Source organism: Electrona antarctica (assembly GCF_951216825.1).
Source record: "Electrona antarctica genome assembly, chromosome: 11".
Classification (NCBI taxonomy): Eukaryota; Metazoa; Chordata; class Actinopteri; order Myctophiformes; family Myctophidae; genus Electrona; species Electrona antarctica.
This window is the reverse complement of record NC_136792.1, coordinates 8856208-8879887: the sequence shown is the minus strand read 5'-3', so window position 1 is coordinate 8879887 and position 23680 is coordinate 8856208. Positions and strand designations below refer to the sequence as shown.

At 45.1% G+C, this 23680-nt stretch overlaps 1 protein-coding gene across 1 annotated transcript in view; it reads left to right on the top strand.

Annotated features, from left to right (window-relative positions):
• The window catches only part of col4a3 (collagen, type IV, alpha 3), a 70465-nt gene that overhangs the window by 40637 nt on the left and 6148 nt on the right, over positions 1-23680 (top strand). Inside the window, exons 21-46 of the mRNA XM_079514869.1 lie at positions 55-138; positions 695-790; positions 2088-2158; positions 2736-2924; positions 5248-5416; positions 6322-6414; positions 6930-7034; positions 7659-7753; positions 8285-8435; positions 9379-9492; positions 9748-9915; positions 10743-10832; positions 12165-12299; positions 12695-12793; positions 14153-14242; positions 14525-14664; positions 16170-16296; positions 16568-16648; positions 17346-17447; positions 19273-19320; positions 19607-19792; positions 20296-20426; positions 20539-20611; positions 20914-20985; positions 21819-21944; positions 23508-23606. Coding sequence (XP_079370995.1) covers positions 55-138; positions 695-790; positions 2088-2158; positions 2736-2924; positions 5248-5416; positions 6322-6414; positions 6930-7034; positions 7659-7753; positions 8285-8435; positions 9379-9492; positions 9748-9915; positions 10743-10832; positions 12165-12299; positions 12695-12793; positions 14153-14242; positions 14525-14664; positions 16170-16296; positions 16568-16648; positions 17346-17447; positions 19273-19320; positions 19607-19792; positions 20296-20426; positions 20539-20611; positions 20914-20985; positions 21819-21944; positions 23508-23606 — 2934 coding nt within the window. The remainder of the gene's footprint in view (positions 1-54; positions 139-694; positions 791-2087; positions 2159-2735; positions 2925-5247; positions 5417-6321; positions 6415-6929; positions 7035-7658; positions 7754-8284; positions 8436-9378; positions 9493-9747; positions 9916-10742; positions 10833-12164; positions 12300-12694; positions 12794-14152; positions 14243-14524; positions 14665-16169; positions 16297-16567; positions 16649-17345; positions 17448-19272; positions 19321-19606; positions 19793-20295; positions 20427-20538; positions 20612-20913; positions 20986-21818; positions 21945-23507; positions 23607-23680) is intronic.

The following is a 23680-nucleotide window of genomic DNA, read 5'->3' as shown; positions in this document are numbered from 1 at the left end:
AGACAGACAGACAGACAGACATGTTGATTGTTTTCTCTTCATTGTGATCAACAGAATCATTCTGGGGCCATCCAGGGCCTAAAGGTGTCCGCGGCCTTCCAGGGGTTCCAGGAAACCAAGGGAATTTTGGACCAAGAGGTACATTGTATGAACAATTATTATGAATACTACAATGTTACAGTATATGAACTTGTGGGCCTCGTACATCTTTATTCCCGGGCCTGTTCTCCTGCTGGGTCTGTGACGTCATGTGGGTCATCATCGAGTAGTGAGCTACTCGAGCCCACACTGTAAATGGTGCATTTACATAGTGCCTTTATCCAAGGCGCTTTACATCGATTGAAGCCATTACATTCACCCATTCACACGCCTCCCGATGTATGAATGAATGGACCATTGTAAAGCGCTTTAAGCACTTGGAAAAGCGCTATAAAAATGCAATCCATTATAAACCGATGGCGGAGGAAACCATGCAAGGCACCAACCTGCATATTGAGGGATGACGTCAATACGTAGAATATGACTGTCGTCTGTAGGAAGAAGTCAAGAAGTTTTGGGGGAATCTTTAAAGATTTTCCATTTTGTGTGTGTGTGTGTGTGTGTGTGTGTGTGTGTGTGTGTGTGTGTGTGTGTGTGTGTGTGTGTGTGTGTGTGTGTGTGTGTGTGTGTGTGTGTGTGTGCGTGTGTGTGTCAGGTGTAAAGGGAGAGGTGTGCGTGTTGTGCACTCGGACTATCACAGATCCAGGACCACCAGGACCCTCTGGAGAGCCCGGCCAGCCTGGAGAGTCAGGTGCTGACAGACACAAAACATGACGATATCAGATTTTAAATTGTGCCTCATTTTCACGATTTTTCAAAAATAGCAGACCTTCAAGCTCGTAGCGCGCCACTCGGTGGCGCGCTATGAGCTTGTAGATCTGCTATTTTTCAATAGCTAAAGTATAACATAATGCTTAGTTAAAACACCAAAAGGGGTTCCCGCCCAGAATAGGTTAAGACGCTCTCATCCAGAGTTAGAGTGCAAGGTCAGAGTAAATAACCATAGTCAACAAACATCGCGGTGAAACAAAAGAAACAATGGTTCTTTGGCATAAGTATACCATGAACAGTATCTGCTGCTATGCTCACCCACGTTTTTGTACCATGTAAATATGTGACCAAATTTGACTGAGGGACTGCCATTGGATTGTTTTGGTATTTTCGTTTTTTCATGTCATATGAAAACAGGGAATCATTCAAATTAACATATTGGTTGTTCAGTTTGACCCACCAGTTTTGGAGATATAATACTGACTTCTTTACTTCTGTAAACCTGTGATGTCACAATATACAGTAGCTGATTCTGACAATCATAGAGAACCTCTTTTAGTTAGTTGTATATTATCATCATGTCTAAACCATAGAGTTATATAATATATCTATGGAAGACTGCCCGCCACCCACCTATCCATTTCAATAAAAGTTGCTCACAAGCGCATGAAGTACCTGTACAAATTAGAGCAGGAGCACTAGTGGTTTCAGACGATAGACAACATCAGATTTAATTAGCCTCCAGGGCTTCTGAGGCTTCAACCATTCTTCACGGTTTTTCTGGGGGCTCTCTAGAGAGTCTAGACTCTTAAAGATGGAGTGCCGTGATTTTTTTCCATCCTAAAATATTATCATCAGGTCTTATTGTTATATATAAGGAGGTATAATTCTTTCAAAAAAGTGTACAGTATTTGTTAAAATGTTGTTTTTATGTGGACACGCCCACCAGTTCATTAAGTATGCCTGATGGATGGTGATGGGTGGTGATCCACCTGAACTGAAACCCACAGCTGTAGTCGTATGAGAAAGGGGGAGGGGTTAGGGGAGGGGCAGATAGTGTGATGTCACTATATTACTGTTTATTTCATTGGCCCGTTTGACTGTCAAGGGTTCAGCCTCCAGGAAGAAACCCTAAATACAAAGTTAATACACCATTGCACATATAAACGACTCCAGGGTGTCTAATGAAGTACTGTCACCTCATAGACACATGAAAAACTGGAAAAATACAAAAATTGTGGCACTCCCTCTTTAAACTCTCTGCTGTCTTTCTCCAGGTCCATTTGGTGTCCCAGGGAGCAGAGGTGACCAAGGGGTCAAAGGCCTTGCAGGACCATCTGGTCCACAGGTATAGCTACGTTTTCTTCAAATCCAAAAAGGTAGTCAGAAAAATGAGATTTCATGAGACCTGTGAATGATACAACCGTCGTGGTAGCTTTATTACAAACTCAACAAGCTACAATATAGGTCACTGCTTGAGTTTGCTTTCAGCCAGTTGATTTCGTCGACTAAAACTAAGACGTAAAAATGTTCGTCGAAACTAAATGAAAATTAATTAATGATGACTAAAACTAAGACTAAATATACTGACAATTACGTCAACAAATACAAACTAGACTAAAATGTTATGAAGGGACTAGTGGACAAGAGATCCAGTGTAAGTCATTTTACACGTGGTTGCATGCTAAAAATAACCGATCTACAAGCTCACAACGTGAGTCACTCTGTCTTTCTCTTTGTCTGTCTTGTCTCTATCTCTCTCTCCCTCTCCCTCTCCCTCTCCCTCTCCCTCTCCCTCTCCCTCTCCCTCTCCCTCTCCCTCTCCATCTCCCTCTCCCTCTCCCTCTCCCTCTCCCTCTCCATCTCCCTCTCCCTCTCCCTCTCTCTCTCTCTCTCTCTCTCTCTCTCTCTCTCTCTCTGTATAGGGGCCCTTTGGTTTCCCAGGTGTAGTGGGTGCCCCGGGGCCTAAAGGAGAGCAGGGTTTCATGGAGGCCACGGGGGAGAAGGGGGGGACGGGTGCCCCAGGAGCCCCTGGAGAGGCTGGCATCGATGGAACTAACGGCACCCCTGGACTTCCTGGATTGAAAGGCATTCTTGGATTGAAGGGTAATCCTGTGAGTGACAGCAGAGGACATTTAAGCCTGATTTATACCTATACTATTATTTATACTGTCGCACACAAACAAATAGCCAATATACCAGTGGTGTAAAGTACATTTAGGCTATTTAAGTACTGTACTATAACTGTACTACAATTGTACTACAATTGTACTACTAACTGTACTACAATTTCGAGGTATTTTTTTTACTTTACTTGAGTATTTCCAATTTCATGTCTGAAGTGAGTGGGTCTTTCAGTACCTTCATGATGCTCAGTGACATCATAGAAGGTAGGCTTTTCTACAGGTAGGTGTTCGGGTGAACTTCACCCCCATACACCCAAATAGGCTTTTTTTCCCCCGTTTTTTCACTGGACCATTCTCACAATGGAGAAGTTGTCTTAGGCCTCATTCACACGAATCACACCTAAAAGACACCTGTCTTGTCCGTGCCTTGTGTCTTGTCCGTGTTTAATGGCCGCCCCAATGCATTTCCAATGGAAGTCACATGGTTTGTCTCAATAGTGTGAATGAGGCCTTAGTAGTATACCCAACGAAGGCCGGTGAGGCCGAAATGTTGTATTTTTTGTCCGCTCTGATGTCAATAAAAATTTGGGAGCTTTTAAAACGGTGTGCGGATCTCCTCTCTCCTTCCAAAGGAGAAGTTCCCAGCTCAATTGTGTCTTTTTTTTTAGGAATATCTTTAAAATAATACCCCATGATATCAATTTTTTGTTTTGTTTGTGAAAAGTCATGATAAAATATTACAACTCAAGTACATTTAGAATTTGACTTGTAACAGAGTAGTTCTATATTGCAGAATTGATACTTTTACGTAACCCATTCAGGGCGGGAACCACTTTTGGAGTGCCACGATACGCTACGAGCTTGTAGATCTGCTAATTTTGAAAAATTGTGAAATTGTGGCGCAAATCTTTGAATATAATTATATTCTTTCAGACGTTTTTAACTAAAATCTTTGCTTCTGGGAGGGGTCCCTGGAACAACATATTTTCAGATGGGGGGTCTGCGGCCAAATACAGATAATTCTGGGGGTCCTTGACATGAAAAAGGTTGAGCACCACTGACATAGAAACATGGGTTTTTTAGAAAACGCTTAGGATTTAGAAGCCTTTTTTTTAATCGACCTCAACCCTAAATGGGTTAAGTAAGTTACTTTTTCCACCACTGCAAACTACACACTTCTAGCTTCTAGCTTGGCTATATTTGGTGCGCAACCAAGTATATCTCAGGCTTCACCTATAAATCGATTGGACATTTCGTGACACTTCACTCTTGTTGTCTCCACCAGGCCGAAGGCATGGGGAGAGAGTATGTTTTGCACTCCGTCCGTCCGTCCGTGTGTCCGTCCGTCCGTGTGTCCGTGTGTCCGTCCGTCCGTGTGTCCGTCCGTCCGTGTGTCCGTCCGTCTGTGAACAGCTAATCTCCGGCACCGTTAACCCGGTCGATGCCACATTTTGCACACGCACTCCCTGGATGCCAACGATGAACCTCTGCCCCAAAAATTCCAGAACGGCCTATTATAGCGCCACCAGGAGGCCGCTTTGTGCAAAACAAGTTTTTGGACAGTACACCTACAGAATTTGTCCAAACATCACGCAAATTGGTACACAGTCTCTCTAGAGCCATTCAACGAAACTGGTCTTTCACATTTCTCAGACTCCATCCTGATTGGCTAAGATTGGCTTCCAAAGTTTGCAGGAGTGCTCAGTTTCAAACAAAATGCTGCAAATCATGAACACATCTGGAATTTTTCACATCTGCTCTTTATAGCGCCACCAGGAGGCCGACATATGTAAAACACATTTTCTAATATTACTCCTTCAGATGTTATCCAAATTTCACGCAAATCGGTACACATGCTCTCCATAGTCATGTGATCAAGACGGGTTTGTTTGATTTCTCATAATCCACCTTCATTGCCTACGATTGGCTTCTAAACTTTTCAGGAGTAGCCCGCTTTGTACCCGTTTTGTACAAATCGCCACAACTACTTGACGCAGCGTCCGATTGTGGTGAAACTGTGCATGCATATTCCCACTAGGCTGAGGAAGAAATGCCACTTGACAGTTTTCAAATCAGCCTCATGGTGGCGCTACAACACGCCAAGCCGTGTCACACACACACACACACACACACACACACACACACACACACACACACACACACACTTATATTACTCCTAAACATTTTGCCAAACATCACACACACTCCTATCCTCCTGGTGGAGACCTGTGCCCAGAAGGGCACTTTTTCTAGTTAATGTAATGTTTTTTTTACTGTGTGATTTGTTGTTTTTGATGGGTGTTGCTGCAAGGGGCCTCCAGGGCCAAAGGGGGATGGGGGTCCGAGTGGCATCGATGGACCCAGAGGTCTTCCAGGGCAGACTGGGCCACCGGGACCACCTGGTATCGGCCCGTCGGGAACACCGGGACTGAAGGGTAGCCTCGGCGTGCCGGGGCTCTGGGGCAGGCCCGGAGACCCAGGTAAGGAGTTTTGATATGATTTCATTATTATAATTGTGTGTACTGTACATTGTAGAATTTATTTACTTGACTGTAATTTTTTTTTTAAACAAACTAGATTAATTAAATACAGTAACATAACAGAGCTTCCGATACGTATTCCACATTATACTAATAATGCAGCGATTACAGTTTCTGGTGGAGAATGTTGTTCAAAACGTCCTGCAAACATTGATCACATGACGATAGAGATACTGTGTGCCGATTTGCATGATGTTTGGACAAAATCTGTAGGATAAAAAAAAGAAAAAGAGTGTTTTGCAAGAATCGGCCTCTGGTAGTTACTGTATGTTCTTGAAATATGCTTAATTAGTTAGTTAGTTAGTTTAATTTATTGTCCACGTGTGGAAATTTGTTTTCGGTCTCAACAACAGTAAAAAACAAACAGCTACAACAACAGCAACAACACTTAATTATTTTCCCATGGCAAAAAAATGCAGGACAACAGTGGCAAATACATTTAAAAACAACAAATCTAGCGAGACATGGTATCATTTAGTGCCTTAATGGCATTTGGGATGAAGGAATTCTTAAAAATGTTACGGTTAGCTTTTGGTAAGTAGCTTTAGAGGGAAGTAGTTTGAACTCCCTGCAGAGTGGATGTGAGGGGTCATTTGCTACATGGTAACTATTATTTGTTACATGGTAACTTACCGTTATATGGTTATAAGTGGTTAATTATGGTAAAGGGGTTGTTATATATTTAAATACCTATCTTCATATAATAGTAATAGTAAGCTGACAGGAAATGGGGAGAGAGTGGAACCCGCTATATTGAGTCTAGGTCCCTGGGCCGCTATGCCAGTGGTCCAGGCCAATTATTGTTATAAATACTTTATGCAATGGTTGCTACGTCTACCTGTCAGGTGAGAAAGGGTCTCCAGGTGAAACGAAGACGACCCCAGGCGAGCCAGGTCAGAAGGGTCAGAAGGCTCTGCAGGGAAACCACGGGCCTAAAGGTGAGATAAGGACGTTGATCAGACATGTTTGTAGTTTTATAGAGATTAAAATAGGGTGCATGTTGCATCCCAAAACGCAGTTTATAGTTAAGGGACGCAATACAACAACAACCTCTGCATCCACGGGATGCACTACTGTACTACTGTACTGTTTTTTATTCTAGTTTATTTGTCTAGCTTTAGTTATAATAATCATTTCTTCTTCTGTTTTCTACATGAATATAACGACATTATAACCATATAAAATGAAATGGGAGTTAAATGCTGCAATTTGTAAAAATATGACTCCTAACGTCGTTGAAGTGGGACTCATGAAATGTCCCTGGGACTCATCTAAAAGACCATCCCGGGACTCGTTACATTAAAAACCTATTTACATCACTGGTTTTACGATATTTTACGATGTGCTTCTTTATGTAAACTACAAAATGTATTAACGTTCTCAACATGAACCATTCTGCTTAGCTTCACTAGTTGATTCTTATGGGATTGCTGGTTCTCATGCGTTACTCTAGGGAACACAGGTATGCCCGGTTTTCCGGGCTTCCCAGGCCGGTTTGGAGAGAAGGGGGAAAGGGGCCTCTCTGTCCAGGGACCTCCAGGAGATACAGGATCTAAAGGTCAGTACTGTAAGGTCAGCCGTATGATTTCTTGTTCTTTTAGTACTATATTTTAGTACGTCAATTTTAGTCGTCACCTGTCAGGGTACCTAATGCATCCCTAATCAAGCAGCAGCTGGTGTTGCTGATTGGCAGAGGCACACAGCTGTGCTCCTAGAGCTGTATGTGTATGCATTTGACGGTTTATTCATTGTATTTATTTTATTCTGAAGTATGGGACGAGAACGGCGAGAATAAATATACTTTATCTACTCTGTCTCTATGGAAATGTTTTGGACTTCAGTTATTTGAGCGCATGTCTGAACATCCTCCCTGGGCGTTGGCAACCACGTATAGTGCCAAAGTAAAGGACTTTTGCACTCTACAGTCAGCCATTTTCATGAGCAGGAAGAAGAAACCTCACATTTTTTGGTTTTAAAACTAGGATTGTCTTATTTATTTTTTGACAGAAGTGTCGTAGGATTGACCTGCGCTGCAGGGTTAAAGTGTAATTATGTTATCAATGTTGTGTAAAACCGTAACGCATAATGTTGTGTAAAACCATAAAGTATTAAGTGTATTAATGTTATCGATGTTGTCTTAAAACTGAACAATGTCATTATTTGTCTAAATGTGATTTGTCAGGAGATGCAGGTCTACCAGGACCTCCTGGCTCTCCGGGTCTTGGCATCGGGGGACGACCAGGGCCCTCAGGAGCCCCTGGGATGCCCGGACTTAAGGTGTGTGCAAGGACTGTTTAAAGACCGTACGGTGGACTCCATGTTGCTCCCTGGAAGGAAAGAAACATGCGCAGTTGAGACCAGGAAGTTGTACATGACAAATCATGGCAAAAATGGCCCAGCAGATGGCATGATGCCACTGAAAGGAGAGATGCTTGTATATCATTGCATTTTACCTTTTATATTAACGTTTTAACAGCAAGTGGATAAGTAAGTCCCAGCATGGATCATCACACAGACAGTAATGTTGGTCGGACGTGACATATGTACAAGCATCTCTCATTTCAGTGGCATCACGCCATCTGCTGGGCCATTTTTTACAACTTCCTGGTCTCAACTGCGAATGTTTCTTTCCTTCCAGGGAGCAACATGGAGTCCACCGTACGGTCTTCGCTTCCCGTCCTTATAAATAGTCCATGGGTGTGTGTACTGTATGTTGCTATGTGTTTGTCATGGGGCCATTTCTGTCTGTTTCCCTGGAGTGAGTTTTTGTGTGCGTGTGACTGTGACTGTGACTGTGTGTTGTTTCAGGGTGTTCTGGGTATTGGAGTTCCGGGCCAGGCGGGTAGGCCCGGTGCCCAGGGAGAGGATGGATCTGTTGGGCAGAGAGGAGACCCCGGACCCTCTGGATCTGACGGAGGTCATGGACGAGCAGGGGGAGAAGGGCCGCATGGACCTAAAGGTCACAATGCATATACAACAACTATAGTTTAAATACTGTCCCATGTATTACATGTTGATTATATGATCTATATCAGTTGGTTAACTTGGTTGGTTCCCAAACTTTTTCATGTAAAGGACCCCCCAAATTGACACTAATTAGCCCGCGGACCCCCATTTGAAAATATACGCCAAGGACCCCCATAAGAGAAGATTTCCACGGTTCTAGCAGTGATTTTCAACCATTTTAATGTCAAGGACCCCCAGTTTGCCATGAATTAGGCTACGGTCCCCCATTTCTATCTCTGGGACCCCAATGTATATTGTAAAATCAAAGTAAATGTAACTCTGAGACCCTATACGGGACCATTTGGTTCCATTTGTACACTCTCTGAGTTACAGACCCTTAAGGGTCCATTTCGTTCCTCACTATCATTTAGCTGGGGGGGGGGACCCCTGGAACTCCCTCAAGGACCCCTAGGGGTCCAGAAAAAAGATCCAGAAAAAGATCTGTAGAAATCAGATGTATTTGTAACCTTTTTGTTGACAGATCGTCCTCATTTGGTTCCCAGACAGAAAGCTGGGAACCAAACCCGGACGGTTAGCTCAACCGTCTGGGCACCTATAGGCTGCCAAGCCAGCCGGGACGGCGTGCCGCCCGCGGGTTCGACTCCCAAGCCCGACGGCCTTTCCCGCGTGTCACTCCCCATCTCTCTCCCTCTTCCCTATCGATAAAGGCATAAAAAACTAAATTCTGCGAAGTGCGAACAGTTGAAGCTCACTGTTTATACTGGCCTGTTTTGGTTCCTTTGTCTCCTCAATATAATTCAAATGGTTTCAGTAGAACTCAAGTGGTGTCAGTAGTAGCAGTACTCTCTCTCTCTCTCTCTCTCTCTCTCTCTCTCTCTCTCTCTCTCTCTCTCTCTCTCTCTCTCATCAAATGAACACTGCTTATTTCCCATCAGGCACTGCGGGTGCTGTGGGCGTGCCAGGACCGCTGGGTGTGGTTGGCTCGTGTATTAAAGGACAACGCGGAGCTCTCGGACAGGATGGAGACAGAGGCCTCATAGGCTTCACTGGTAACGGCTCAACCTCATGTTAATATAACAGTGTCATGATTAGTATGATTAGTATGAATAATAATAATAATTTATGTATCGCTTTTCTAAGTAATTCATGTATCGCTTTTCTACTTTATTAGGAAAATAAATAAATTATAGTAAATTAGTAATATAAATTAGTATTAGTTGTAATTGAGCATCGAAGTCCCTGACGTCGATATCGGTAGAGGGCGCAAATCCACAGGTTCATGACTCTGTTTGGCTACGGTGCAGGTCCTCGGGGTGTGAAGGGACTGAAGGGAGACTCTGGCCTGCCGGGGGAGGGGATGGTCGGCGCTCGCGGGCCATTTGGACCCCCAGGGTTTGACGGAGCTCCAGGCGCCAGGGGCGAACTAGGGGCCGATGGCTTCCCGGGAACAGATGGACAACCAGGGAACCAAGGTACAAAACAAAACAAAAAAATACACATAAGCATAGCACCCAAGTCGCCATGCACTGCACACAATAAACATTTCATACATACTAAACTCTCACAGCTCATTAACTTTGTTTTGTGTAGTTAGTTAATCAGAATTATGAATTTATTTTATTGGCTCAAACTTGTGTATGTTGAACTGAAAAGCAGTGTATTGTGTACACTGGATTCTACGTCACTGACACAACACACACACAACACAATTTCACTCTTTACCGGTCTGTTGTACGCTGTCCAGAAACACGCAATCTGGGAAAAAAAGGAAAAACAGCGCCCGTATAGCTCAGACACTCTCAAAGTGCACATCAACGCTGAGGGTTGCAGCAGCAACAGGTCATTATTTCATGTGGTTGCCTCACTGTCTTTACCTTTGATTACTTCAATGTTGCATCTCTCTCTCTCTCTCTCTCTCTCTCTCTCTCTCTCTCTCTCTGTCTCGATTCCAACTCACCAAATAAGTATTTGCACGTGCTTTCTCGCCAAACCTATGGCCACAACGGAACAACATGTAGCTATGTAGACATTATTGGAAAATCGAATTGGTCCAAATTATTATTGAGGGACCAAGCCTGAACACAAACAAAGATGCATCTGTATAATAATAGCATCCTTTTAGGCGTTGTTACTTTAGCACCATTGGTAAGGAATGCCTCTTCCAGACTAGGTGGTCAATAATGTACATGCCACTTCCAAAAACTCTCACTTCTCTACCGTCCTCATAAAGAACTGCGCACACACAAACACACACACACACACACAATTTACATTTGTTAATAAATATGTGTCTGTGTAGGGGTCCGAGGCGACGTGGGCCCTCCTGGCGCCAGTGGGAAGCATGGGGCTGATGGGAAACCAGGAGAGGAGGGACGCCAGGGACAGAAAGGCATGTATCTGTCTGTCTGTCTGTCTGTCTGTCTGTCTGTCTGTCTGTCTGTCTGTCTGTCTGTCTGTCTGTCTGTCTGTCTGTCTGTCTGTAAGAATATATACTCAAAGATTTGCGACACATTTTCACATTTCACATTTTTTCAAAAATAGCAGACCTACAAGCTACGAGCTTGTAGACAAAAGGGGATCCTGCCCAGAATGGGTTAAAGGACCACTTCACCACTTTTCAACATCTCTTCATATAATTGGTCCTCACTAATGTTCATGATAAAACACCACCATTTTTTTCTACTCAGTCTGTGTCTCATAGGAGGGCTTTGGGCAGTTCGGACACCCGTCCACCAGTGACATCATCATTAGGCAGATTTTCTTTTTAAATATTTGTTTTCAAATATATTTAGATTTGTATTATCGTGAGAACGATGGCTTCAACTTTTGCATTGCAACTTTTCAGGAAAAGAAAGCCTGCCGTTTCTATTAGCTTGGATTCACCATCGATGATGTCACTGGTGGACGGGTTTCTGAACTGCCCACAGCCTTCCTATGAGACACAGACTGAGTAGGAAAAAATGGTGGTATTTTATCATGAACATTAGTTAGGACCAATTATAGGGAAGAGAAGTTGAAAAGTGGTGAAGTGGTCCTTTAAGACAACGAGTGGATGCACGCGGCCATCTTGCTTACGGTTAAACAGTTCCTGTTTACTTCATTGCCTAGCAACCCGATGCTAATGTACACGTGGCGTTACGACGGCAAGCTATTACAAACCACTATAAAGGAGCATTACCAGCTCAGTGGCCTTGTGGTTAGAGTGTCCGCCCTGAGACTGGGAGGTCGGGGTTCGATCCCCGGCCGGGTCATACCAAAGACTCTAAAAATGGGACCCAGTGCCTCCCTGCTTGACACTCAGCATCAAGGGTTGGATTGGGGGTAAGTCCCTGTGACATACTAGCGTCATGTCCAGGGGGTGTACTTGTACATCAAGCTGCCTCACGCTACAGAAACAGGAGATAGGCTCCTGCCCTGTGGGCCTCATGGCTCGGCAAGGCTACTTACTACTTTTTTTTATAAAGGAGCATTTGGCGCAGATCTACGTCAACAGTGGTATAGAGCGCTACCGGCGCTACCGGCTAACCGCTGAATGAAACAACGGCGGGGAATGTGTTAATGGGGGGTTTCAGAGTCTTGCGCACTATAGGACACTTTCGACAGGATCTGGGAAACCGGCTCACGGCGGTTCCCATCCGGCCGGTAGAGCGGCCATGCACGCTGTGCCACGGCATCCCCTAACTCTGTCTGTCTGTCTGTCTGTCTGTCTGTCTGTCTGTAGGTGCGACAGGGGTGTATGGTTTGGACGGGCCTCCAGGACCGCAGGGTGCTGAAGGAGAGCCTGGTAACCAAGGACCTAAAGGCAGCCAGACAGTCATAGAGGTGCATGGAGACCTGGGAAACCCTGGAGAGCCAGGTATTAATAATACAAATGCAGACGTGTGTGTGTGTGTGTGTGTGTGTGTGTGTGTGTGTGTGTGTGTGTGTGTGTGTGTGTGTGTGTGTGTGTGTGTGTGCGTGCGTGCGTAAATGCGTGCGTGCGTGCGTAAATGCGTGCGTGCGTAAATGCGTGCGTAAATGCGTGCGTGCGTGCGTGCGTGCGTGCGTAATTGCGTGCGTGCGTGCGTAAATGCGTGCGTGTGTGCGTAAATGCATGCGTAAATGCGTGCGTAAATGTGTGCGTGCGTGCTTAAGTGCGTGCGTAAATGCGTGCGTGCGTTTGTGTTTGTGCGTGTGTGCCTACCTGTCTGTCTGTCTGTCTGTCTGTCTGTCTGTCTGTCTTTGGTTGTGATCTGGTGCTGTCGTCTCCAGGGCCTTCGGGTCTGACAGGGTCAAAGGGCGAGCCAGGTTTACCAGGACCCCAAGGACCCAACGGTAACAATGGAATCCCTGGTAGTGCTGGGCCCCAAGGTACAGTACCACTTTATCTTTTAACACATTTTAACCCATTTAGGCCCGCATTTTCACGATTTTTCAAAAATAGCAGACCTACAGCGCCACTCGGTGGCGCGCTATATATGAGCTTGTAGATCTGCTATTTTTCAATAGCTAAAGTAGAACAAAATGCTTAGTTAAAACACCAAAAGGGGTTCCCACGCAGAATGGGTTAAACAACAGTGTAAAACCAGTAAAATAAATAAATGAAACCATTAAAAATTACATAAATGATTAATAAAAACACAGGATCATAGTTTTAACGTTTTATGATCCAATATGCATTCAAAATGCCTTCAACAACGGCATACTGCAAAACTCTGAACTCCAAATATTGTCTGTTATGTTAGCTATTAGTTATTAGCCAAGTATTTACAGATTTTGCTGTAGAGTTGATTAAGTGTGCAAAGCAGGTAGACTTTAGTTTTAGTCCTAGTCTCTTGAATAGTTTTCACTTAGTTTTAGTCACATTTTAGTCACCTGGAATGTCTTAGTATTAGTTTTAGTCGACTAAATATCATAAGATTTTAGTCGACTAAATCTACAGTAGATTTAGTCGAACAAAATGTATTTTGGCAGGCCTTGATGCCGTCGCAATGACTGTTTTTTCACTTCTACAAGCCCACAACGCGTCGTGCTGCGACGTGTTGTGAGCTTGTAGATCTGCTATTTTTTATTTAGCATGCAACTAATTGTAAAATTACTTCTACTGGATCTCTTGTCCACTAGTCCCTGATTGATGATTCCAATTCTAACAAAAGATTGTGTATTTGACGGCCCATCGCGCTTGTCACGTTTAGAAGTAATCATACCTCCGGTGGTTTCGATCCTCTTGGGGGTATTTTGGCTACATGCTATTGATATCTAGCACAATTAACCAAGATGGTGTCTGTGTCACCTTGAAATGGGCTCTGAAGCTGCAAATCGCTGTTTAATGGTTCCACATGACGCTGGGCGATAAGAGTGTTAATGAGGGGATGATTCTACAGGTGTGTATAATAGATCCTGGTATCCTAAATGAGGGCGATTAAAACATCTCCCTTGGATGTGTGTGAACTGCAACTTTCATTTGCTATATTTGAGCATCAGTGTGTGCAGATATGATGTTTTCATGTTTGCTCCTTTAAAAATGTTGAGGGCAGAACTGGAAATGGTGTGTGTGTGTGTGTGTGTGTGTGTGTGTGTGTGTGTGTGTGTGTGTGTGTGTGTGTGTGTGTGTGTGTGTGTGTGTGTGTGTGTGTGTGTGTGTGTGTGTGTGTGTGTGTGTGTGTGTGTGTGTGTGTGTGTGTGTGTGTGTGTGTGTGTGTGTGCGCGCGCGCGCGCGTGTGCGTGTAGGGCCTTCTGGAGACGCGGGCAGACATGGAGACAAAGGAGTTCCCGGTGTCCACGGTCACCCCGGTAACATAGGAGACATGGGGTTGCCAGGTAAACAAAACACCCTTGTTTTGCCCATATATGGAGTTATTTTGTCAGGCATGCCCAAATATGGAGTCTATGCAGATGTCAGAACAGCATTGTGTTGTCAGAACAGGTCAGCTCCATATATGGAGATCTAGGGGGGTGATCAGTTTTGTGCTGGTTCTGGAAAACGGTGTATCCCACCGACTCAAGGCTGTGCACTGCACTCCCTGTGGGGGTGTGGAACCCACCTTTGTGCAGCGCATTTTTAAATGTTTTTTTGTGGCTTTCGGTTTTGTTTTCTATCAGGTCAAAAGGGTTACAAAGGTGACTCAGGCTCCCGCGGAGAGCCAGGTTCTGATGGGGTTCCAGGCCTCACTGGAGTTAAAGGCTCTAAAGGGGAAGCCAGTGTCCCAGGACCAGGACCCAAAGGAGCTCAGGGAGAAACGGTAGCATCCACGCACGCACGCGCACACACACACACACACACACACACACACACACACACCTGTAACAGTAATTGTGGTATTGATTGATTTAATGTATTAGTAGATGAAACCTATCGTCACCCTCGGCAAGGAGGCTGACATCATCACTTGTTCTTCTCTGACAAACTCCTTTCCCTGACAACCCCTTCACTAACAGCCGATTCACGCAAACCTATTTCTCGGATGCCGACTGTGTGAGAGTCATCTATAGCAGTGGTTCCCAAAGTGGGGTCCGGGGACCCCACAGAGATAGTTACTTAGGAACCAAATGTGGTTCATGGGTCTGTAACTCTGAGAGTGTACACATGGAACCAAATGGACCCTAACGGGTCCATTTGGTTCCATTTGTACACTCTCAGAGTTAAATTAACAGTGGTTGTACAATATAAATTGGGGTACCAGAGATAGAAATGCCATTCAATCGGGGGTCCATAGCATAATGCCTGTGAAACTGGGGGTCCATTAAATGACCGGAAACTGCTAGAGCCGTAAAAATCCTCCCTTATCGGGGTCACTGGCATACTGTTTTCAAATGGGGGGTCCGTGGCCTAATAAATGTTGATTTGGGGGTCCTTGACACGAAAAAGTTTGGGAACCACTGATCTATAGAATAAAGCCCATGTAAGGATTGACTGCCTGTTACATTCTGTGTACTTCTCCTGATAGTATAAATGTGTGGGGGACATTTAGGCCAGGGAGGAAGCTGCAGTTCAATTCCGGACATTGCAGTACTGCATCTTCCTCATTTTGTTTAACTTACTTATATAGTAAAATAACAACTTATGAGCATGGCGCCTGTCACAGACATGCACGGAGCAAGTTCAGTCAGGAAACCTCAGTGCAGTCGCTTCCGGGCCGTTAATTGGGCCGCCTCAGCGTCACGCTCTCATCCACATGATTCACTCAGCCAATCACACACTCACTCCATCTTCATACCAGCTATTTAAACTGGAAGGGTTTGTACTCCTCTTCCTGCTTGCTTGCTGCTGCTGATTCCGCTGCGCTCCTGTATACAACCTGCTGCTCACCCTCCTCCACCCCAGCTACCACCTGTCGTTTTGGATCTGCTGTTTTAGGTATGGGGGATTCGGAGTCCCTATATGGTCGGGACTGGTGCGCTTGATCTGAGTACCTAAAAAGCAGATCCAATACGTCGCCAAACCATAATGAATATATTGCTCATTTGATTCTAATAAAATAATCAATCAACAAAACCTGAATTGTTGTCCGACTTGGTAGATCTCATTCTCTCATGAGTTTCCTTGGCAGAATTGATCATTTGATGAAGAAATTGACCACCCCAGCAAGCTATGCTGTAGTAAATTGTAGACACAGAGGATATGTCAGCACATGCCCGCACGCACGCACGCACGCACGCACGCACGCACGCACGCACGCACGCACGCACACACACACACACACATATACCCTTTTGACCGTATTCTTCCACTGTGTGCTCCTGTCAGGGGGTGGTGGGAGTTAGAGCAACAGCAGGAGTGAAAGGAGATAGGGGAGATGCAGGAACGCCTGGAGTGCCAGGAAACAGTGGTCCCGGTGGCGACAGAGGCTCACAGGGGGACGCTGGAGAAAGAGGTTGTCTGTCTGTCTGTCTGTCTGTCTGTCTGTCTTGCATCATCTGTCAATCATGGCTATCTAGCTAGAAGACACAATAGAAAATGTACTGTAGCAACTGCCTATATAGCAATGATTTGTCTGTGATGTCAATTGTCAATGCTGTTCCATGATTTCATAAAATGTAATTTTTACACATTTTGTCTTTGTCTGTTCTTTGAAAGACCTTGAATATCCATGATGTCGGTGGTACTTGAATGTACTTCTAATGGCGTGTCTATCTCTATGTCAGGTGTTCCAGGGGTACCAGGGTTGCAGGGTGTTGACGGAACCCCCGGAGCTACGGGAGACGATGGGCCCAATGGGCTCCCAGGTACAGTACTAGTAATATAGTATACCAATGGTTCTGGTGTGTGAGTGTGAGGGGGGGGGGGGGAATCAACAAACTATACTATAAAAACATTGGCCAAATTGTCAAATATAACAAAGGCAAAAAATATATATATAGCCCAGTGGCGTGCACAGACATTGAGAGGGGCAGGTGCTCAAGTGAAAAAAGGGCACCTTGTGCAGCGCATGGAACCGGCCGGTTGCCTTAATAGTGTGAGATTTATAGATTTTGGGCCATGATTAATATAAATCAAAATTGATCAATATCACCATGGCCCACATACTGTACACTGTACAAACACTAGGGGGTGCTCTAGCACTAGGGGGCACACCATCTGTGCACGCCACTGTCTCCAAGCTTTGTAGATCTGCTATTTTCACAATATTTATCAGACATTTTATTTTGAAGTTTAATCCTGAAACGCTGGCTCTGAAGTTGCCCATTTTTTTCAGGGAGTTCAGGGAGTTTAACCACCTCTGCTTTGCCTCGGTGGTTAAACTCCCTGTCGGTGAATTATCTCCTGACAATGACCACCTAGCCAGATATTATCCCTTATTATATTAGAGTATTTATTTACAGTATTACAGTATTTATTTATTCCAGTAATGTTATTTGAAGTTACATAAAAATGGTTATTACTTTGTTATTAACGGTCAAGACAACTGTGTGTCACCTATAGGTAACCATGGCCATCCCGGTTACCCAGGCCTGCCAGGGCCTAGAGGGAGTCAAGGACGAGATGGAATACCAGGACCAGCTGGAGAGAAAGGAGACATGGGAGGTAGGGGAGGAGACATGCTGTAGAAAGGTCCGATATGAGATAGGAGAGGACAGGAGAGAAAGGAGACATGGGAGGTAGGGGAGGAGACATGCTGCTGAAAGGTCCGATATGAGATAGGAGAGGACAGGAGAGAAAGGAGACATGGGAGGTAGGGGAGGAGACATGCTGTAGAAAGGTCCGATATGAGATAGGAGAGGACAGGAGAGAAAGGAGACATGGGAGGTAGGGGAGGAGACATGCTGCTGAAAGGTCCGATAATATGAGATAGGAGAGGACAGGAGAGATAGGAGGCAGGAGAGGAGAGATGGAAGGTATAGGAGCAGTCGCGTGTCCAGACTTTTTTTGACAGGGGTGGCCCGAGTGGCACGAAATACCTGTATGCAGGGGTGGAATGAGCACGCACGCGCACACACACACACACAGATACATGTAGCCGTATACGCGCATGCATGCACACATGTCGGAATCGAATATTTTTGTCTCACCCTTCACTACCACTAGGAAACCACCTAACTCCATTTTTGAGGTTTTATATATATATATATATGTATCTTTTCATAAATCAGTGCTATTGAACCAAATATTGAACCAATGAAAAGTACCGGTAGTAAAAAAGCGCTTCTTGCTCAAACTGTCTGCTATACAAGCAACTAACTCCACCACCTCTCCTCCCCCCGTCATACACTGACACCACGGCGCGTAAACAGCGCCTCAAACTGTGACTCCGCCCACAACCGGGGGAAGTTGTGATTTGCGCTCGTTCACTGCAATGCAATTTGCGGCATTTTTAAAACAATATTGAGCAGAGTAGCGATTATCAAACGTATTTGCAATGCCATACGTTGAAAGATCTGTTGCCCGTGGACAAGGCACGCTACCTCCGCAAGTTAGATAGCATCGGCATAGATGTTTGTCCATATGTGATTAAGGATTGGACCAAGTTGCATTGGCAGCCATAGAAAATTCTTACCCCAGGCTAAAACCGGATGTGACGTTTTTGGGCGTTCCTGTCTAGCGTGGTGTCAGTGTATGCAAGTCATTGACAATATATAAAGTCACAACGTCAACGTCGTAAGCTTTTCTTCATTTCCTGAAAAATATATATTTTTAAATTTCCTGACAAATGAACATTTTGGAGTTAGGTGGTTTCTTTCCGACAGCAGAGATATCTACTGTAACTTGTATTACTACTAGCATAGTGTCTTACATTCCTATGTTTATTGAAAGGATGATTAAACCTGTACCAATGGTAACAAAACACAGTGGTCTGGGATCAGTTCAGAGCATAGAGTGGTCTGGGATCAGTTCAGAGCATAGAGTGGTCTGGGATCAGTTCAGAGCATAGAGTGGTCTGGGATCAGTTCAGAGCATAGAGTGGTCTGGGATCAGTTCAGAGCATAGAGTGGTCTGGGATCAGTTCAGAGCATAGAGTGGTCTGGTATCAGTTCAGAGCATAGAGTGGTCTGGGATCAGTTCAGAGCATAGAGTGGTCTGGTAGCAGTTAATTTATGATTTCAGAGCATAGAGTGGTCTGGTAGCAGTTAATTTATGATTTCAGAGCATAGAGTGGTCTGGTATCAGTTAATTTATGAACAGTCTTTTTACATTTCCATCTATGCATTAAAATGATTTTTATTTCATCCTGTATTGTTATTGGTACATTTCAGGGATTACATTGTAAAATATATTGTAAATATATTTACATTATATTTACAAGTAAACCTGTGTTTGTTTGTTTGTTTTGTTTTTTTAATGTAATGAACTTGGCCAATCTGAATCCCAGTTAGTAATTGTGGCATTCTTTGCTGTGATTGGTTCATTTTAGTTCCTGGTGTTGGACCTCTCGGACAAGTAGGAGAAAAAGGTCAACTTGGTGAGTTTCCCTTAAAAACTAGTAGCTAGTTATAATATTCCTTCATCTGAACATCTCTCTAGCAGTGGGTGCTACAAAAACAACGAATTGAAACATATAATTTAACTTTTTTTTAATCTGCGCCGAGAAATGGCTGAGGCCAAAACACGTTAGCCCAGATAAAGAAATGGGCACTTCTTGTGCCACTGTTTCCACTTTGGTGGTTTCTTTTGATAACCAAATAATTACCTGTCATTATCAGTTCAAAGACCAACAGAACCATTGGTTTCTCCTCTCCCCATGTCAGGTATACAAGGAGATGAGGGGCCTCCAGGGGCCTACGGACCCCCGGGTCCTCAAGGGGAACTGGGGGACAGAGGTCCCACGGGAGCAGCGGGAGAACTTGGGGAGCCAGGCAGTTCGGGTTTAGATGGGGCTTGTATCCAGGGGCCCAAAGGAGACAGGGGCCCCATTGGAGAAGCAGGAGGAAGAGGTACACTTACACACATTGTATACATCAGTGGTGGTAAAAGTACTCAAATATGTACTCGGGTAAAATAATCAATGTATAAATACACTGTTAGTAAAAAGTCAGGAATTCAAATTTTACCTTAATAAAAGTACAAAAGTTCAGTCAGACAACTCTTTTCTCTCAATTTTGGCCTATTTCTATTGCTCAATGTATTGAGCATAATTGAGCCATAGATATATGAAGCACAGTTTGGTGTCAGGGCTCTGTCTCTATTCATTCCCTGTAGTATGAACATTTTACTTGAGTTATAAGCAAAGTGGAATTACAGGGATTTAATTAAGACCTTAGGGGGATCTAGAAACAGAGCCTGTATACAGGTGGATGCTGGGGAGGCGGTGGGATTTGCAAAAACTTCATGAGCAACAGGTTAGCAGCAAGTGAGGCAGGAAGACAAGTGGATCTGTGTGTATTCGGTGTATTGTGTTGGGTGTGTGTATATCGTGTTTATATTATTTTCTTTGTAGGGCCTGAAGGTCCCTCAGGGCCCCCTGGTGAACCAGGTCCAGGTTTTAAAGGAGACAATGGAGCCAAGGGAGCAATGGGACTGCTGGGTACTCCGGGTTACCATGGCGACCCTGGGTTACCTGGCCAACCAGTAAGACAAAACAAAATGCTATATGTATAATAATTGAGTACAATTACAGAACAGAATAGAAACTGATTATTCAGTCTATTTTGTTTTTGGTTTCTTTTGTGTTTTCCATCAGGGTGAGGATGGGGCTCCAGGAGGCCAGGGTCCCAAAGGGCTGATGGGAGACATTGGGAACATGGGTCCTATTGGTAAGTGGCAGACACTGTTGTTTTTGGCAGCACACTTCTATTTTAGTTTAGTCGTATAGTCTTTGGAATGAAACTTAATTTAGTTTTAGTCACATTTTAGTCACCTGGAATGTTTTAGTGTTAGTCTAGTTTTAGTCGACTAAATATAATAACTGAGGTTTATGCTAACAGCTAGCCGCAATTATAGAGTTAATACAAGGTTCAAATCCCAGATCAGAGATGTTGCAATCAACCAATATTAAGGCGCACAAAGTACAGATCCTAGTTCAGGAAATGCCCAGTGATCGTGTTTGATTTTTCAGGTGAGAATGGTGATAAGGGGACAGAAGGAAGCCATGGTGTGTCTGGACTTCCAGGACTTCCTGGGAAGACAGGTAACATTATTAATTACTTAAGTATAGTATGAACATCCTGTGTTAAACTCACTGCTAGACCGGGCAGGGTGTGTAGGGGCTACTTCAGTGCTTCACCTCTGGGCAGATCCACATGGGCACGCATGCAACTCCACGAGGACGCACGCACAGGGGCTTGTTATTAACACACTACTCGCCAGGATTCATTAATACATCCTCTGTAATTCATGCCAGGAAAAAAAGTCTTTATTTAAAGACCTTTAAGCCTCGGACAAATTAAGCCAACTCGGCTCCTGAAAAATCATGACAATAAACAAAAATAATTGGGGCGAAACCGAACAAATAATTTGAAAGAAGAAAAAACAAAAAAAAAATGGTTGTACCCTGCCCTTTTTTTCTTCTATCTAATTATTTGTTCGGCCCAAAACATTCTGTTTATTGTCATGATTTGTCAGGAGCCGAGTTGGCTTCGTCAGTACAGTATACTGTACCAAGAGTAATGATGAAACGTATACAGACAATTATCCCATTTAGACATGAGGACGATTCTACAAATGTCTTCTAAATCCTGACAGTTTTCTGAAAAACCCTATGTTTCTATGACAGTCGTTCTCAAATATTCTCATGTCAAGGACCCCCAAAAATGGCTGGCTGGCTGGCTGGCTGGCTGGCTGGCTGGCTGGGTCTGTCCCTGGCTGGCTGGCTGGCTGGCTGGCTGGGTCTGTCCCTGGCTGGCTGGCTGGCTGGCTGGGTCTGTCCCTGGCTGGCTGGCTGGCTGGCTGGGTCTGTCTGAGCACGCAGAACAACCCCTCAATGATAGTGATAAAACGACTACTCACTACTGCCCCCTGTAGGTCCCAGAGGAATGGAGTTCCACATACAGCTTGAGCTGTTGCCAGGAGACAAGGGTTCAGCAGGACCAGCGGGGCCACCAGGAGAGACAGGGGACCTCGGGGCCGTGGGCGAGCTTGGACCTCTAGGTAATGTGTCCCTGACTGTCACCAGGAGAGACAGCTAGGGGACCTGGGGGGCCATGGTCGAGCTTGGACCTCAAGGTAATGTGTCCCTGACTATCACCAGGAGAGACAGCTAGGGGACCTTCGGGGGCCATGGTCGAGCTTGGACCTCTAGGTAATGTGTCCCTGACTGTCACCAGGAGAGACAGCTAGGGGACCTTCGGGGGCCATGGTCGAGCTTGGACCTCTAGGTAATGTGTCCCTGACTGTCACCAGGAGAGACAGCTAGGGGACCTGGGGGGCCATGGTCGAGCTTGGACCTCAAGGTAATGTGTCCCTGACTGTCACCAGGAGAGACAGGGGACCTGGGGGGCCGTGGGCGAGCTTGGACCTCAAGGTAATGTGTCCCTGACTGTCACCAGGAGAGACAGGGGACCTGGGGGGCCATGGTCGAGCATGGACCTCAAGGTAATGTGTCCCTGACTGTCACCAGGAGAGACAGGGGACCTGGGGGGCCGTGGGCGAGCTTGGAGCTCTAGGTAATGTGTCCCTGACTGTCACCAGGAGAGACAGCTAGGGGACCTGGGGGGCCATGGTCGAGCATGGACCTCAAGGTAATGTGTCCCTGACTGTCACCAGGAGAGACAGCTAGGGGACCTGGGGGGCCGTGGGTGAGCTTACAAATACCTCAAAATTGTACAGTATGTGAATACATGTTACTTATAGTTACTTTACACCACTGTAAACAACCACTGGCACACTAATATCTCAAGAACAGCAGGGGGCCATTCAGAATGTGTATACACTGTTGATGGTGGGAATGAAAACACAGGCGCACCACAGGAAGTGGAGGGCTGAGGCCTGGGCGGCCCAAACGGGCCAACATCTTGTTATACCTTAGAGTATATATGAATAGAGACGGCACCCGAGTTCTCCTCCCATCCACTTGCATTAAGTTGCTCTAAAGCGCATGAGGCGATTTCACTCCTCCTTCCGGGTAGGAACAGAGTGCATTCTGGGATGGATTGGGCCCAAACACATGAACGCGCTGCCATTGACTATCATTGCACACGTTCACGTGCGTTCACGTATGAAACAGCGTTCACGTGTCATCGTGAACGTGCACAATGATAGTCAACGGACCAGCACGTTCATGTGTTTGGGCCCACGCTGCAATACCAAATTCGGCCACTATGTCTATTTCGCCTCAGGGTTTCCTCCGGGTGCCGTCTCTATTAATATATACTCTAAGTGTTATACACATTCTACTGGGGCCACGCCCCCAGAGGCAAAAAAACAGCAGAGGGTGCTGTTTTTTCTTTTTTTTCTCCGATGGGTTCCCAGATTGCTGGAACACTAGCTGAGTCATTTTTGGTCTCAGAATAGAATGACCCTGCAGGTCTCAGGGTTATCTCCTGTGGTCGTTGGGTGTCTGCATTTTGTTGCAAAGGAAACATCGTCTTGACAATTTGATGGGCCGTGACACTGAACCCTGGTCCCTGACCCTAACTGACCCTGACGTTGGTTTTGTTCAATATGATTAGTGTATATGACGTATTGTTTTTGTATTTCACGTACGTGATCCAGGTGTACCGGGACACAGAGGAGAGCAGGGTCTAGGCGGACCGATAGGTCTACCTGGTTTCCCCGGAGGGAAGGGTGACGGTGGCTTCCCTGGACCACAAGGTATCAATCAATCAATCAATCAATCAATCAAGCAATCAAGCAATCAAGCAAACAAACAATCAATAAATTGTGTT